Source organism: Papilio machaon, chromosome 25 (genome assembly GCF_912999745.1).
Source record: "Papilio machaon chromosome 25, ilPapMach1.1, whole genome shotgun sequence".
In the NCBI taxonomy this organism is placed as follows: domain Eukaryota; kingdom Metazoa; phylum Arthropoda; class Insecta; order Lepidoptera; family Papilionidae; genus Papilio; species Papilio machaon.
In genome coordinates, this window is record NC_060010.1 from 5,763,282 (window position 1) to 5,779,356 (window position 16,075).

Below are 16,075 nucleotides of genomic sequence, written 5' to 3' on the forward strand. Positions count from 1 at the left end.
TAAAATGTATACATTGTTGTCATTTTTATATATAAAGTTTAACTCCTGTTGTAAATTATTTCTTTATATTTTTGATTATTGTATAAATTTTTATTTTTTTTTTTTAGAAATTAAACAACAGTTTTTTTATTTTTGTTTTTTTTTTGCCCTTTAATTTCTTAAAATTTCTTTTTTTTATTTATTTATAAAGTAATATTTTGAGCACAAAATAATTTATATTTTATTATTTTTTATAGCCTTATTACAGATACAAATTAATTACATATCATTTGCTTTAAATATATTTTTTTAATAACAAATTTATTTAATTATACGACATACGTGAATATTTATTATTAATACGACCAGAATTTTAATGTAATATTGAAAGGTTGTGAATTTTATTTTCGACGTTCGAAATTTTTAATGATTACATTAAAAAATTAATTTACGGCAAATTCATCTTAACAAAAAAATATTGTTTATAATTGTTCGTCTTAAAAAAAATCGGAACTTATTTTATGACATTTCTTTTTAATTTATTAATTTAATGAAATGTTTTTTGAATTAACAAAGTTTGATAATTTACAAAAAATACAAAACATTTTAAAAGCAAAACTGAAGTGTTAAAACAATAGGTAATTCGCGGCTAAATTTTTAATTTATGAATATTATTCATAAAGTCATTAGAAATGATTAAGAAAAAACTTTAAAATAACAAATTTAAAAAATTAATGTCCATTTAAAATAAATAGTTACAGAGTAGTTTTCAATACATTTTAATTAATACAGAATTTAAAATAATAACTATTAAAAATATAAACAATTGTTCTAGAAGATAATATCGTTGTTGTAGGTAAGATATTTGATTAAATTTTGTGTAGTTTGAGTGAGTAGATATAAGTACAGATAATAAAATCGATGAAATTAAAAAAAAATATTAACACTGAGCCGAAATATCTATGGGATTATCAAACCTTTGCCTTTTTTATTCCAATTAAAAATGCATTTAACTTTAATATTCATTTTTGTGATTAAGAATGAATCTTTCGATTTATAGGTTATAAAAAAATATGGAGAGAATTATTGATAAAGGGAAAGGTGGCGTAAGTAAAAATTCTCGAGAGGAATGAATGTTTTTTTTATTATAGTATCATTGCTTGACCATTTCAATATATTTAAAATAAAAAAAACTAGAGAGGTGTGTTGGGACACCCGGATGGAACGAAGTTCCTTTCAATTAATTAGTGAAGGAACCAATGTTTATTCTATGAATAAAAAACTTAAGTCTTCACAAGAAGTACATTTTAATTCTATGAATTTTCGTTATATATTGTCACGTCGTTGCCATGGTGATATAGCAAAAAGTGTCGTGACAACTTTTCGTAAGAATTTTTTCCGTCTAGCCCCCTTTCACAACGCGCGATAAGGAACTTCGTTCCAAAAGCCCCAATATTTTAGTCGTATTTATTAGTTTAATACAATTAACTAAATTCATTCTAATAATAACCAAAATGTAATCAAGTGCCATTAAATAACATTCTCGAAATAAGGCTTATAAAACATTATTCAGAATATAACCACAAATAAATAAAAAGAAAACTTTATAATCTATATATAATTCTATAAAATAGTACAGTAGATGCCAAATTATTTCAATAATTAGATTTAGTACATTTTCCATACAAATAAAAAGCAGAAACAAAACGTTTAAGTGCTTGAAGTGTGAAAAAGATAGCAAAATTGTTAATGTACAAGGACAAAGATAGCTTTAGTTTTTTTAAGACAAAGGCTCATCATCGCGCACTGCCATCGTTAATAAATGTCAATAACATATCTGTATTATTTTACTAATATTATAAATGCGAAAGTTTAGATGTATGGATGGTTGGATGGATGGATGTTAGAAGGTATTTTCGTGTCGGCTCAACGCATCTTGATGAAATTTGGCACAGATGTAGATGTAGTCTCGGCTACTTACTAAGTTTTTTTTTTAATTCCGCGCGGATGGAGTTAGTTGCGGGTGATAACTAGTTAATAATAATTCCTAATATTTTATTAATTGCTGCCATTTAGTATGTACAAGAGAAATAAATAAATAAAAGACGCATAGCTCGTAAGATATTTATTACAAGTGCTACTAAATGCAAAATTTTTATTAACATAAAAACTGTTTATAAAATAGACTTTAAGTGTGCAATTCATTCAGACATGACATTACTATCAAAAACGAAATTTTTAAATAAATTAAATCACTACAAATTAACTACGAATGAATTTTAATGTTGCCCCAATTATTTATAAGAATTTATATAATTATTTTTTCGTCTAATTTTATTGCTTAAAAATAGATGCTTTATTTACAAAACGATGTCAAAATGTTGTTAAAAATATAGAGCATTGAAATGTATAGACGTGTTTTATTTTAAAAATAGTATATTATTATTATTAATAAAAGATTTGAAACGGTATTAAAATTGTTGTAATCTTAATTTATTTCACTTAATGTCCAGTCTGTACATTTTAAACTCTACGTCTTATCTTAAACTCTTTCTGAAGTCGTAAAGAAGATCATGTTATTTACCTTATACGTGAACTATATGACTATATGTATAAACAAATAAATATTTATGAAGTGGTTATAAGTTGTTTTATTACATACTTCTATAGCCTAATTTTAGTGCCTTTTCCCTAGTAGACTTATTGGAAGAGGGGACGCATAGGAAGGGCAAATACCCTCTTTCTGTGCGTCCCCTTCTCCGTTGATTAAAGGTAAACAATGCATCTGCATTTGCGGATGTCTATGGGCAACGGTCGCCTCGCTATTTCGGCGAATTCAGGTGACCATTTGCCACCTTTTGATATAAAAAAATGGTCAGCGTGGTAAGGCTTACCTTTAACTAAGGTAGTCTTCGAACACCGATAATGGTGAAGACGTGTTATGCACTATTTGTTAAGTTTTTTCATATTTGCCACTGCGTAAGTAGACACGTCAAATGTTGATAACGGTACTAAGCTTCCGTCTTGATAACATTGATAAGGAAGGCAAGATTCAACTATAATGTAATCTGTAAATATAATTTTAAAGCTACAATTATATAAAATTCCTTTTTTGCAATAAAGTTAAATGTTTTTACATAATTAAATGCAAAACATTTTGAAAGACTGCCGGAATATTTGTATTAAAAGTACTTAACTCATTCCGTTCGTATTCTTTTTTCAAAATAACAATAATATTCTAACAATATGTTTTATTCGAAACTGTTAGAAGGGATGGGGTGACTTATCGCCGTTGAAATCCAACACTACCGATGTTCTAATTTACACCTTTTTATATCAAAAGGTGGCAAACGAGCAAACGGCCACCTGGATTCGCCGAAATAGCAAGACGACCGTTGCCCATAGACATCTGCAAATGCAGATGCAAATGCAGTTGCCTACCTATTATCAACGGAGAAGGGGACGCACTGAAACAGGATATTTCCTCTTCCTATGCGTCCTCTCTTCCGCCAAATCCACTTTCCCTTCCCATCCTTTCCTAATAGGAAAAGGGTGTGAGGACTAAAATTAGGCCTCCAGCACCACAATCATCAGACTGTACTTGGAATTACTTCAACTTGAGGTCTGTCTTCTGTAAGGTCGTGGTATTTCACTGAGCGAGGACAATTCCTGCACCCAACAAATATTGTTGTTGCGGGATCTACCACTGTCAGATTATCAGATCTACCTACATATTACGTCTTTTTCCAGGAGAGTTATTTCAATTCTGTTTTGACAGATTCTAAATTAGATAGAAGAGAGTCAATAGTAATAGTTTGAACTTAAAAATAGTGTTTGTAACAATTAACAATTAAATTTTTTTAAATGTTTCTACGCCTTCTTGCTAAACGACTACGGTACGTACGAACTTCCATTTGACTTCTGGAACACTTTTCCCGCCAATTCCACTTTCGCGTGTTAAGGCACTTGTGACATTTTATCCGATATTTTTTCTTTTGTCTACTTTCATATCTGATATTGTAAAAAACATCATAAAGTTTAACAGTATTATAAGGCATTTAGCAGATGACCGGTAACTTTAATTCCAAACTCGAGCGTTGCTGAAGCTTATTCTGCAACCAGATTATTATTTATTTTTTAATAAATAAATACATTATTATATAATAAATTATACATGTCATTTTCGGAACTCGACACTAGATTTTCATTAACCAAACTAGTCCAGTACGGATTGTTTAACTTCACTCATATCTTTAATTTATATGTGCAGTTTGCATCATGACGTTTTCCATCACCGTTGTATTTAATATTAATAACTTAATATTAAAAGCAGTCCCGTAGTTTAAATCTTTCATAGTAAATCTTTCGGATACTTTCTAACCGAGCTAGAATAAAAGAGAACTGATCGCCAATCTTCGTTAGTCGAAGAGGCACCATAAGAAGAATAAGACTTCCTACGTACAGGGTATTAGAGTTGAGACGTTGCAGAATAAAGCACTTTATCCCAACAAGGTCACGTCAGCTTATGTTGGTCAATTAACATAGATAACGTGCAGATATCGTGCAAGCCTCAACCAGCCATGGCGTATCTACGTCTCTGAGACATCGCAAAACTGACATATGTTTAGTGATTATAAAACTAATAAAGTTATTAAAAATAATTAAGTGCTTTTAAATGAAGTATTTCGTGTGGAAGATTATTTACGTAAAGAACAAAATATAGCAAGAAAGCATTAAGAAGAAAAAAGTAATATAAAAATGGCTCTTGAACCTTTGTTGGAAATGGATCACGATTTTGTTAAATTAAATCAATTATACGACGAGTGTCTCGATTATTTAGAAAAATCTAAATACAATGATACAGAAAGCGAAGAAAGTGATCATAATGATTACGAAACTGTAGAAGAAGATAATAAAGATAAAGAAATAAATAATCCTGAAATCGGTTTTAAAGTTGTCAATGAATTAAAATCAATGGAAAGTTTAAATTCAAGTGAAACGAAATCGGAAAGATTAAGAAAATTATCCCAACAATTGCCGAAAATAATAATAACACAGAGTAATAATAGTTTGAATTTAAAACGTGATGATGAAAAACATTTAGTTGATAATCATTTGCCGGTGAAGAATTACTTGAAGAAACCACATACTGATAGTCATAAATTTATGAATGAGTAAGTACCCAGTAAGTTCGCACATTGGTACATCTTACTAATATTATAAATGCGAAGGTTTGGTTGTTTGAAGATATCTCCAGAACGGCTCAACGAATCACAATGAAATTTGGCATAAATGTAGATCATAGACTGGAAGAAAACATAGGATACTTATTATGTTTTTTTAATTCCACGCGGACGGAGTCGCGGGCTATAGCTGGTATTATAAATGCGAAAGTTTAGATTGATGGATGTAGGCTTAAAGGTATCTCTGTAACGGCTTAATGGATCTTAATGAAATTTGGCATATTTGTAGAACGTAATCTGGAAGAACACATAGGCTAATTAAGTTATTTTTTATTCCGCGCGGACAGAGTTAAGAGTAACTAGTAGTTAATAATATTCTTAAAGTTGGTACAACGTTTTCGCTTCATGTATTAAAAAGATAGTTTTTGTTACGTGAAACTTATGTAATATTAACATCAATTTTGTAAAAGTAAACAAACGTCATCTTGTCTTAAAACATCGGCTTTTGACGAGTAATAGTTAAGACGCGATATTTAAAGTAATTAGTTTTAAAAATACGTAAAATATTTTATGTACCTAACTCTTAATAGGCAGTGTTTATTACATACTAGCTGTCGCCCGGGACTCCGTCCGCCCGCAACTTAAAAAAAAAACTTGAGAGGTGTCAAGGGACACCCGGATGGAACGAAGTTCCTTTCGATTAATTAGTGAAGGAACCAATGTTTATTCTATGAATAAAAAACTTAAGTCTTCACAAGAAGTACATTTTATTTCTATGAATTTTCGTTATATATTGTCACGTCGTTGCCATGGTGAAGTAGCGCTCATTCGTCGTTAACATACTTACTATAGCAAAAAGTGTCGTGACAACTTCTCGTAAGAATTTTTTCCGTCTAGCCCCCTTTCACAACGCGCGATAAGGAACTTCCTTCCAAAAACTAAACTAGTAGCCTATGTGTTCTTCCAGACTATGTTCTACATCTGTGCTAAATTTCATCAAGATCCATAAAGCCGTTTGGGTGATACCTTCAAACAAACATCCATCCATCTAAACATTTGCATTTATAATATTAGTATGATTGCAAAGATGAAATTACGGAGTTGGAAAATATTGTAATGCAACCAGCATCTCTGAAGAAATCCAAAGATATGTGTAGTCAACCTGCAATGGACCATTATGATTAACTATAATCAAGTCACATCTAACTTAGGTTAAGGTCTACTCATGACTGAGGAGACTAGTATAAGTTGACAGCGCAACCATTTTGCGGAGTCGTGAAATCAAAATGAGTGCCTCTTTTAGAGAAAAATTAAATAATTGAAAGGAAGTAAACACGTACATCTTCTAATATATAAAATTCTCGTGTCACAGTTTTCGTTCCCGTACTCCTCCGAAACGGCTTGACCGATTCTCATGAAATTTTGTGAGCATATTCAGTAGGTCTGAGAATCGGCCAACACCTATTTTTCATACCTCTATTAAATTTTTTTTAACTGCGCGCGGACGGAGTCGCGGGCGACAGCTAGTGTTTTATAATACCTCTTGACGTAAGAAATTAGTCATTGCTAGTATTTGTATTTAATTTATCTGTGGCAGAGTGTTCGCGCAATGCGTTTATTTGCTAATCGTCTTATTTCTTGTTTAAGTTTATTAGCGTCATTTGAACTGAATTCTTTACTTTGTTTTGATTTCCTAAGTTGTAATGATCTCGAGAAATCTTTTTATATGTTCTTTTCGTTACTGCCATAAATGATATAGTCAAATATATGTTATACCCAGAGATAAGAGATAAATAGAAGAAAATGAAGTGAAGTAAAGAGATCCGTTATTTCTTCAAAAACTTATTGTCTTTCGATGTAGAGTCGAAGAGTTTTCACCATCAGAACATCTCTATAAACAGAATATTTTTTCATATGAAGGATTTCTTTGTATCTTTTTTTTATAAGAGAAGGGGGCAAACGATCAGCGGGAACACCAAGGTGTTTATCGACGCCCATTGACATCTGCAATACCAGAGGAATCGCAAATACGTTGCCGACCTTTGAGAAGGTGATACGCTCGCTTCTTGAAGGACCCTAAGTCGTAGCGGTTTGGAAATACCGCCGAGGACAGACCTTTCCACAACGCGGCGGTACGCGGTAGAAAGCTACGCGAAAACCGCACGGTTCTGAATTGCCAGCCATCGAGATGGTGTGGATGGAACTTGGCGGTCTGTCAGGTCTTTGTTTATTTTTTTTATTATAATTTCCAGTGCGAAACATCAGCCGTTCTTCCGCAATCGAACGGCTTATGGTGACTTCCCTAAACGATTGGTCTCTAAGAACGGAGTCGAGAATGTGGCTTTGATCTCTAACGTTCCATTCGAGAAGATTCGACTGCTCAACGATACTTTCCATACATTGGTAAGTTATTTCATATTACATATTGATAAATGGATGGATGGATGTTTTGTTACAAGATCTATCTGAGCTATCTGCAAGAGGTACCTGCAGAACGGCTGCATGGTTCTCCCTGAAATTTGACATAGTCTGGAAGAAAGCAAAGGCAACTAATTAATTTTTTTTTTTAAAATTCCGAGTGGATGGAAACGCGAGTGACAGCTAGATACGTAATAAGTACATTTTAAACTTCTGAAAACTAAAGATGATGCCACAGCTACAATAAGTTATAAAGGAATTTCAAACAAATCAGTATTGTTAAATATTTCAGTAGTTCTCTTTTTGCCCACAATAACTGACCTTGAACGTGACCTTGGGCAGCATTTCTTTTTAAAACGATTTCAAAAAGAAGGCCTTCAATTCTTCTGTACGTTTTTTTTATTTCAAAACTCCGCTCCTGGTTGTCCAATTTTCGTAATTCTTTTTTTTTTATTCCAAAGAAATTTTTGATCCTAATTCTTGAGAGGATCCATCTCAGATATAAATGTCACTCGGCCGACAATGATTCTGAAATAACAATAATAATTGTACATTATAGACATAATACAAAAAACAAAAGAGTTTTTTTTTATAAGAGAAGGGGGCAAACGAGCAGCGGGAACACCAAGTTTTCAGTCTTTCAAAGTCATTGAAGAAATTTTGTTACGTTGCTTTTTGCTTGAAAATATAATGTTTGGAATTAGATTTTTCGATGCGTCGGTGGCTCAGTGGTTAAGCACTTGACTTGCAATCTGCAGGTCCTGGGTTCGAATCCCGCCATGTAACAATGTGTTCTTCGATTTTCGATTTACATATTTACATTTATCCGACGTTTTTACGGTGAAGGAAAACATCGTGAAGCAACCAGCGCATATCTGAGAAGAAATGATATGTGTGAAGTTAACCCGCTCTGGGCCAGCGTGGTTGACTATAGCCTGGTCACCCCTAACTTAGGGTAGGCTCCGAGCCCCTCAATGGGGACGTATAGTGAGCTGATGATTATTAAAAGACCCCTCAAGATAAGTTTTTATTTCCAGATAAATCTCCGCTGGCGTTGGATCGTAATAGGTACTGTAGTGGTTCACTTCGCTATCTGGTTGGTGTTCGCCGTCTTCTGGTATGTGACAGCGCTAGCACACTACGACTTCGAGCCGGACCCGCCGTCACGCAGTTGTGTCACCGGCGGCAAGGATTTTGTCACTATATTCCTTGCCTCGGTTGAAGCTCAGGTTAGTTAAGAAGTTATGTTTAATAACTAGGTATTCACAGCCGGTGAAAATAGTTACATCAATGAGACAATCTGGTGTACTGTCTTCTGTCTTAGTTGCCTTATGTCTACTTATCGTGTCAGACTTTGACAGTCGTATTTTGATAGTCGAATGAAGCTGTAGTCCACCACGGTCGTGTACCTACTGTCGTATCAAGACAAAGTATACAATTTTAAACCACCTGTGCCAAGGTGGGACATAACGTACGATGTAACTCTTTTCGTTCTGGCTCTGTTTTGGAACGTCAATTGATCTTTTGTTCAAGAAGTAAACTTTGAAAAATCAACGCCATTTTTATTTAAAGTCGCTGAACTTTTCCAGTAATAAATAATTAACCAGATATATTTTAAAGATTAATTATTGGGTTCTGCCATTAGTATGTATTAAAAAATTCCATAGTGTCAAGTATAAGGTCTAAATGGCTTATTATACAATTTGACTGCATTCTTTGCTGCAATGTGGAGACATGATGAGATAACAAGTCGTATTGTTGTCGCAGGATTGCTCACAATGTGCAGGATATCTGCGAGATGAATGTTGAAACTTAAATTGTAGTAACACAAAGCTGTAATTGTATAAAATAAGTCTTACGTCAAAGGAACATCGTAGAATTTCACTCTGGAAAAATTATCCGAACATAAAAGTTAATTTTTTTAGTTAAAGTTAGTTAATTTTATTCTCTCTTAGCTCTTAGTAAAGAGCTTCAGCCAACATTTGATTGTACGATTAATATCCAAGTCTTAATAATGAATCATATACATCGCAGTCACTATTTCTTAATAATTTGAAGCATAGAAAAAACTTACATTACCTATCTCATGTGATCTTTGTTCCAACCTCTCACCTTATAATAATTTAGACCTACCACAGTGGTAGATCCCGCAACAACAATATTTGTTGGGTGCACGAATTTGGTCGGCTCGCCCGGTGAAATACCACGACCACACAGAAGACAGGCGTGAAGTAGAAGTAATTCCGCGTTTTGTCTGATGAGTGTGGTACCGGAGGCCTAATTTTAGTCCTCTTTCCCTTCCCACCCTTCCCTTATTAGGAAGGGATGGGAAGGGGAAGTGGATTTGGCGGAAGAGGGGACGCACAGGAAGGAGAACTATCTACTTTCTGTGCGTCCCCTTCTCCGTTAATTAAAGGTAGGCAACGCATCTGCATTTGCGGACGTCTATGAGCAACGGTGAATCCAGATGGCCGTTTGCTCGTTTGCAACCTTATGATATAAAAAAAACCTACATTACCTATCTCATGTGATCTTTGTTCCGACTTTTAACCGTATAATAATTTAGAGCTGTAAATATTTCTAAAGTTCTGCAAAAAAGAACAGTCGATCCAACATCATTAATCAATTTTCATTTGATTCCGGGAATGTCAATTATAAAAGCGTTTGAAAAGACCATTAGTCAGCGGACGCGACGTCTGATTGAGGCAACAATCTGCCTTATTGAGGCAAATTGCTCCTCTTTCACAACAACGGTCGCCGGTGATTTCCTTAAACGACCAACCAATTGATGTTTATTCGTCTGTTTAGAAAGTTGACACATTTAGAAGTAGCGCGTCCAAAGCGTAGAACATTGAAAATTTTCCAAAACGTATTTTTTACAAATAAGTGTTGAAAATTCAATAATACATTACAACTATACAAAAACGTCTGCACTTAGGTATACTTCGTACGGAGACTTTCCCTTTTTTTACACTCAATTAAAAAGTTTGTTGTGGTAATGACAATTTACTGCACTATAAAACGAAATTAAATTATGCAAACCATTTCTTAGAAAATTTATCGTGTTTTAACTTGTTGTGAAAGGTTTTAATTTTTGCTGTTGCACTAAAATTTCTTTTAAAAGAAAGTCTCTAATTATATCAAAATTATTACAGTTCAGAATCTTGAATATATATTAAACAATTTTTTACGGACCTCAGTATAAGTCTATGGTTCACTCGAGTCCCAGTTAATCCCACGCGTGGCACAGAGTTACCATTAACAAACTCTTTCCTTTAATTCGACATTAACTGGGTTAAAATGCGTGAGAAAATGGCTCCTGTCTTGTTATGAACTTTAATTTAATGGCTGCTAAAGTTACGCTTTTTTTTCCATTTGTGTTCGCAATTAATTTAATACTAAGTTGGTATATTTATAAAGGTTTGTGATTATTTCAGACGACAATAGGTTTTGGAGATCGAGCTATTGACGAAGAATGTCCTGAGTCGATATTTCTTTTCATCATGCAGGTTTGTTATATTTAAAAATATTACAATTTAATAAGCTGCCTGTTTTCTGGAACTCTTTACCATTGGTGAGCGAAAACACCCTTACATTATCTCACAATGTTTACAGTTTTGAGGTAAACTTCACTAAGAGATTGTTACTCATTCAGATTTTGACATTGGCACTGTAATTTAAATTTATTTCTAGATTTTATTCATCGTTAAATTTTACTAAAAATAGAAGATTTAATTTCATTGTTTTATTTTCGTATTTCAAACGTCATCTGTTGGAGAATTATAAAACCAAAAATTAAAATCTCTAATTACTAGATTTTTTTAATTTGTTCTGAAACATATAAAATAAACATAAGTATATAACTAACAATATATGATTCCAGTTAATCCTGGGTACTGGTCTATCGGGTGTACTGACTTGCGTGGTTTACGCTAAGCTAACTAGGCCGGAGAAATTGTCCAGAGATGGCGTTGGCTTCAGTAAGAAAGCTGTTGTAAGTATAGATCGGTAATCTAATAAAAATAAGCCAGGCTCAAGTCAGCGGTGACTGTCAGTCAACCACACTGGTCCTTGACGGGTTGACTTCGAGTTACCTTTGCACATATCTTTGAATTTCTTCGTGGATGTGCAGGTTGCATCACGATGTTTTCCTTTACCAGTATTCGACAATTATCTGGCAGATCACAGATTATAATGTGTCTTGTCAGATTACAAACTGACAAGGTTCACAGTCTCTATATCATTTAAAAATATCACGAGTTACCCTTAAATAATTATTTATGATTCGCAAATTATACAGCGACTTCCTTTCAAATATCAAAATGTATTTATTGTCTTAAATCCGTAGTCTTTAATAACTCGATGGACTCCTACGTAAACTGCTGTAACCTACAATTTTGCAATTTAATACCAGCTTTATATCTTTTAAATTAACTTGATAAATACTAATTTCTGTCAAAATTTAGCTAACGTTAGAAATAAGAAGGATTGTAAATTTTGGTTGTCTATTGTATTTTCTTGCTTGCGTCTTGATAATCATGTCAATTATTAAAATTGTCTTGCATAATTTACGTTTCAAACTTGCAACAGTTTACGTAGGAGCCATCGAACTGTATGGTTTCAGGTGTCATTGCGCGATGGCAAGTTGTGCCTAATGTTCCGCGCCTGGGACCTCAACTACGACCATATCATCAGCTCTGAATTCACCGCGCACTTTGTCAGCACTTACCGGTAAGTTATATAAGGGAATATTAGTACCCAATATTATATGTATACACTAGCTGTCGCCCACGGCTTTGGCCGCGGGGAATAAAGGAAAATAATTTAACAATACTTATTTGTTTGATATTTCTTTAAAACTTATTGTGGCTGTGACATCATCTTATGTTTTCAGATGTTTAAAATGTACTTATTACGTAACTAGCTGTCACCCGCGACTCCGTTCTCGCGGAACTTTAAAAAAACTTAATTAGTAGCCTATATGTTCTTCCAGAATATGTTCTTATTAGCGAGATCTGATGAGTTGTTTTGTACATACCTTCTAACAAACATCCATCCATCTAAACATTCGTACTTATAACAATAGTAAGATAGAAGGGATCGATTAGGATCTCTACCTAGTAACTTTGGATAATTTAGGTTTATCCATCTTAAACTTATTATTCAGTTTGACAAAAGAGAAATGGTTTTAGCGACGGAGGAATTAATGTAAAAAAAAAGTATTTTTCCACTCTTCTGTCCTATACATCGAACATATTTGCAAACTTATTTTCTTATGGCACCATTCAATTAACATTTTTTTTGTGTGGATCTACGTATACCGCACTTGTGAAGGCAAGATAGGATTATGTCGGACTTCTTAACTTAAAACATACGGCGGTATATCATATAGTTTGTCTACGCTTTTTTACATAACTTAGGGGTGAATAATATTACTCTCATGGTCAGCACTAAGGAGGGCGAGGTGGTGCGCTACTTGGCGCGCTCGCTGCCGCTGCAGCAGCGTCAGTTCTTGCTGTGGCCGGTGACATTACTACACGTTATAGATTGCAACTCCCCGCTTTATAATTACACGCCGCAGGACTTTGCTAATAATAGGTACGTTATGATGTAGTATACAACTCGTTTTAAATTGGTATGCTATATGTGACATTAGATGTCGCCCGCGACTTTGTCCGCTCTGAATTAAAAAAAAAACTTTAAAACTATGTGTAGCCAAATTTTATCAAGATCCGTCGAGCCGTTCTAGAGATACCTTCTTGCAAATATCTATCAAAATTTTCGCATTTATAATTTTAGTAAGATTAAAGGTTATTTAAGTTAATTAAGTTATTGTTAATTAAATAAACGCTTTGAAATTCCCAATTGTGGTATTCTGATGTCAAAAAATTGACACATTTAGGCACTGTTTTCTCTCATTACATTTTGACAAAAAAAATTGTAATGAGAGGAATCAGTGACTTTAAAATAAAGTAACTTTAGTTGAAAAAAAAACTAGTATAACTGAGGCCCTAATAGATAAAATAGCGCCATCTATTAGCTGTGTTTTATAACAAAGATTTTTTAAAATGTAATTTAAACTGAAAATGACACTTCACTCGATAAGATCGGCTTGAAATCGCCACAAAAACATACAAACCCACATTCATAATAGGTACAAACATACGTACGCGCGAAAAATATTAAAGATTTTTAAAGAAGTATTACGCCAGTGGATTATCACTTTTTTATTGTACAATTTTCAAGCATTTATATTGATATTTGTTCCAGTTACGAGATCACAATCAGTCTGAAGGGTGCGTCTGCATCAATGGGCACTTTCACCCAAAGTCAGACCTCTTACCTGCCGCGGGAGGTGCTTTGGGGACATCGCTTCCCACCAGTCGTTAAGTTGGTAACATTCATGGGTTTAAATGACCATTTTCACTGGCACACTAGTACCACGCGACTGTATCTTATAATAGCGGTCGCGCCAGTGGAAATAGTACTCACGAATTCGTATAAAAGATTTCGTTTGCGACTAGCGTCTTAGTGGAAATTTTATTTAAGACCTATTGTTTTGTTTCTTATACATTTCACCTGATCTTTGGCATCTTTTTCTTCCTGATATGATACGTTATCTCTTTTCTCGTTTACTTGTCGTATAAACTTCTTGGTTTTTCCCTTCCTTTCTTCCTTTTCCCTCTATTTTACTTAACAAGGGTAGACGCCAGCAACAACATCTGTTGCAAGAATGGGTCTCGTCCGGTGAAATACCACGACCACACAGAAGACAGACGTAAAGTGGAAGTAATTCCAAGCACAGTCTGATGAGTGTGGTACTGGAGGACTAAATTTAGTCCTCTTTCCCTTTCCACCCTTTTCCTATAAAGAAAGGACGGAATGGAGAAGTGGAATTGACGGAGGAAGGAGTGCAAAAGAAGGGGAAATATTCTCTTTTTGTACGTCCCCTCCTTCATTGATTAAAGATAGGCAACGCATCTGCAATTGCGGATGTCTATGGACAGCAGCCGCTTTGCTTTTTCGACATGATTGAAGATGGTCAATTTGTCCAATTGGCGAATTATTGAAAGTTATAATGTTAAATTTGTATGAAGTCTAGCCTAAATAAAATCAACGTACTTATGTCCTTTAATGTTTCCAGATACGACCCTCGTAAGCAGAAGTATGTGGTAGACTACGCAAGTCTGGACGTAACACAAGCAGTTGATACACCACTTTGCAGCGCACAACAACTTTACAGGTCTGATATAATCAACTTTGATTGTGTGAAGGGTGGCGAATGATAAATATAGATAACTAGCTGTCGCCCGCGACTCCGTCCGCGCGCAGTTAAAAATAAAATGAAAAATAGATGTTGGCCGATTCTCAGACCTACTGAATGTGCTCACAAAATTTCATGAGAATCGGTCAAGCCGTTTCGGAGGAGTACGGTGACGAAAACTGTGACACGAGAATTTTATATATATAAAAGAAAGTCGTGTTAGTTACACCATTTATAACTCAAGAACGGCTGAATCGATTTGACTGAAAATTGGTGGGCAGGTAGCTTAGAACCAGGAAACGGACATAGGATAATTTTTACCCCTTTTTTTTTTTATTCCGCGCGGACGGAGTCGCGGGAAAAAGCTAGTTTTATGTATAAGAAGATATAGCTGTTGCCCGCGAATCCGTCCATGTGGAATTGAAAAAAGCATAATAAGTATCCTATGTGTTCTTCCAGACTATGTTCTACATCTATGCCAAATTTCATCAAGATCCGTTGAGCCGTTCTGGAGATACCTTCAAACAATCACCCATCCATCCATACATCTAAACATTCGCATTTATAATATTAGTAAGATAAGTTATTTAAATGGTCACTATTGCTGTAATGCGGTGGTAAGATACTGATATCTCTGTCACCTTCAGTTCCAGTACATCCAGCAAGGAGAGCGCCTGTCCCGGTACTCCGGGCAGCTTCAGTGAGAAACTTTCCACATTCCATCTTGAGAGGACGTCTTCTTTCAAAAGGAGGGACAAATCTTAGAATTAACTTTGCGACATTGTTGATGTTTTTGATATTTTCACGTATATAAATGTTTGATTTTTATATCAATTCCATTGTGATCTGTTGAACGAATGAACTGATTTTCAAATTCAATTGAGTCATTGAGAGATTTAAAAAAAAACTTTTATATCTCCGTGTTGTAGTTTTTATGTTATATATATTTCGGTAATGTTCAATAAAATGTATTTTTGTTTTTTATGATTTATTAATTTATTACCTATTTATTGTGTTCCTTAGATTTTATTTTACAGTGTGGCAAAAAGCCGTAGTCTTTTTAAAATATAACTTCAATTAAAGTCGTTAAATGATATAAAATTAACGTAGATTGAAAACAAAGGTAAGCGTTTGCGCTGTTTATTTGAACAAGTCAACGCACCTTCACAATTCTAGGCCGTGAATTGATCAAAACATAAAATCAGTACAAATATATTTGTTTCTTATCTTT

At 34.0% G+C, this 16,075-nt stretch overlaps 1 protein-coding gene across 1 annotated transcript; it reads left to right on the forward strand.

The window, feature by feature from the left end:
* The first annotated feature begins 4,718 nt into the window (after window positions 1–4,718).
* On the forward strand, window positions 4,719–15,715 carry LOC106721719 (ATP-sensitive inward rectifier potassium channel 11). The gene is made up of 10 exons (XM_045684255.1): window positions 4,719–5,153; window positions 7,415–7,565; window positions 8,618–8,809; window positions 11,018–11,089; window positions 11,464–11,574; window positions 12,205–12,311; window positions 13,029–13,178; window positions 13,851–13,970; window positions 14,725–14,823; window positions 15,492–15,715. Exons 1-10 carry the CDS (start codon window positions 4,738–4,740, stop codon window positions 15,607–15,609), a joined length of 1,536 nt encoding a protein of 511 aa, XP_045540211.1. The 5' UTR covers window positions 4,719–4,737; the 3' UTR covers window positions 15,610–15,715.
* Window positions 15,716–16,075: the final 360 nt, after the last annotated feature.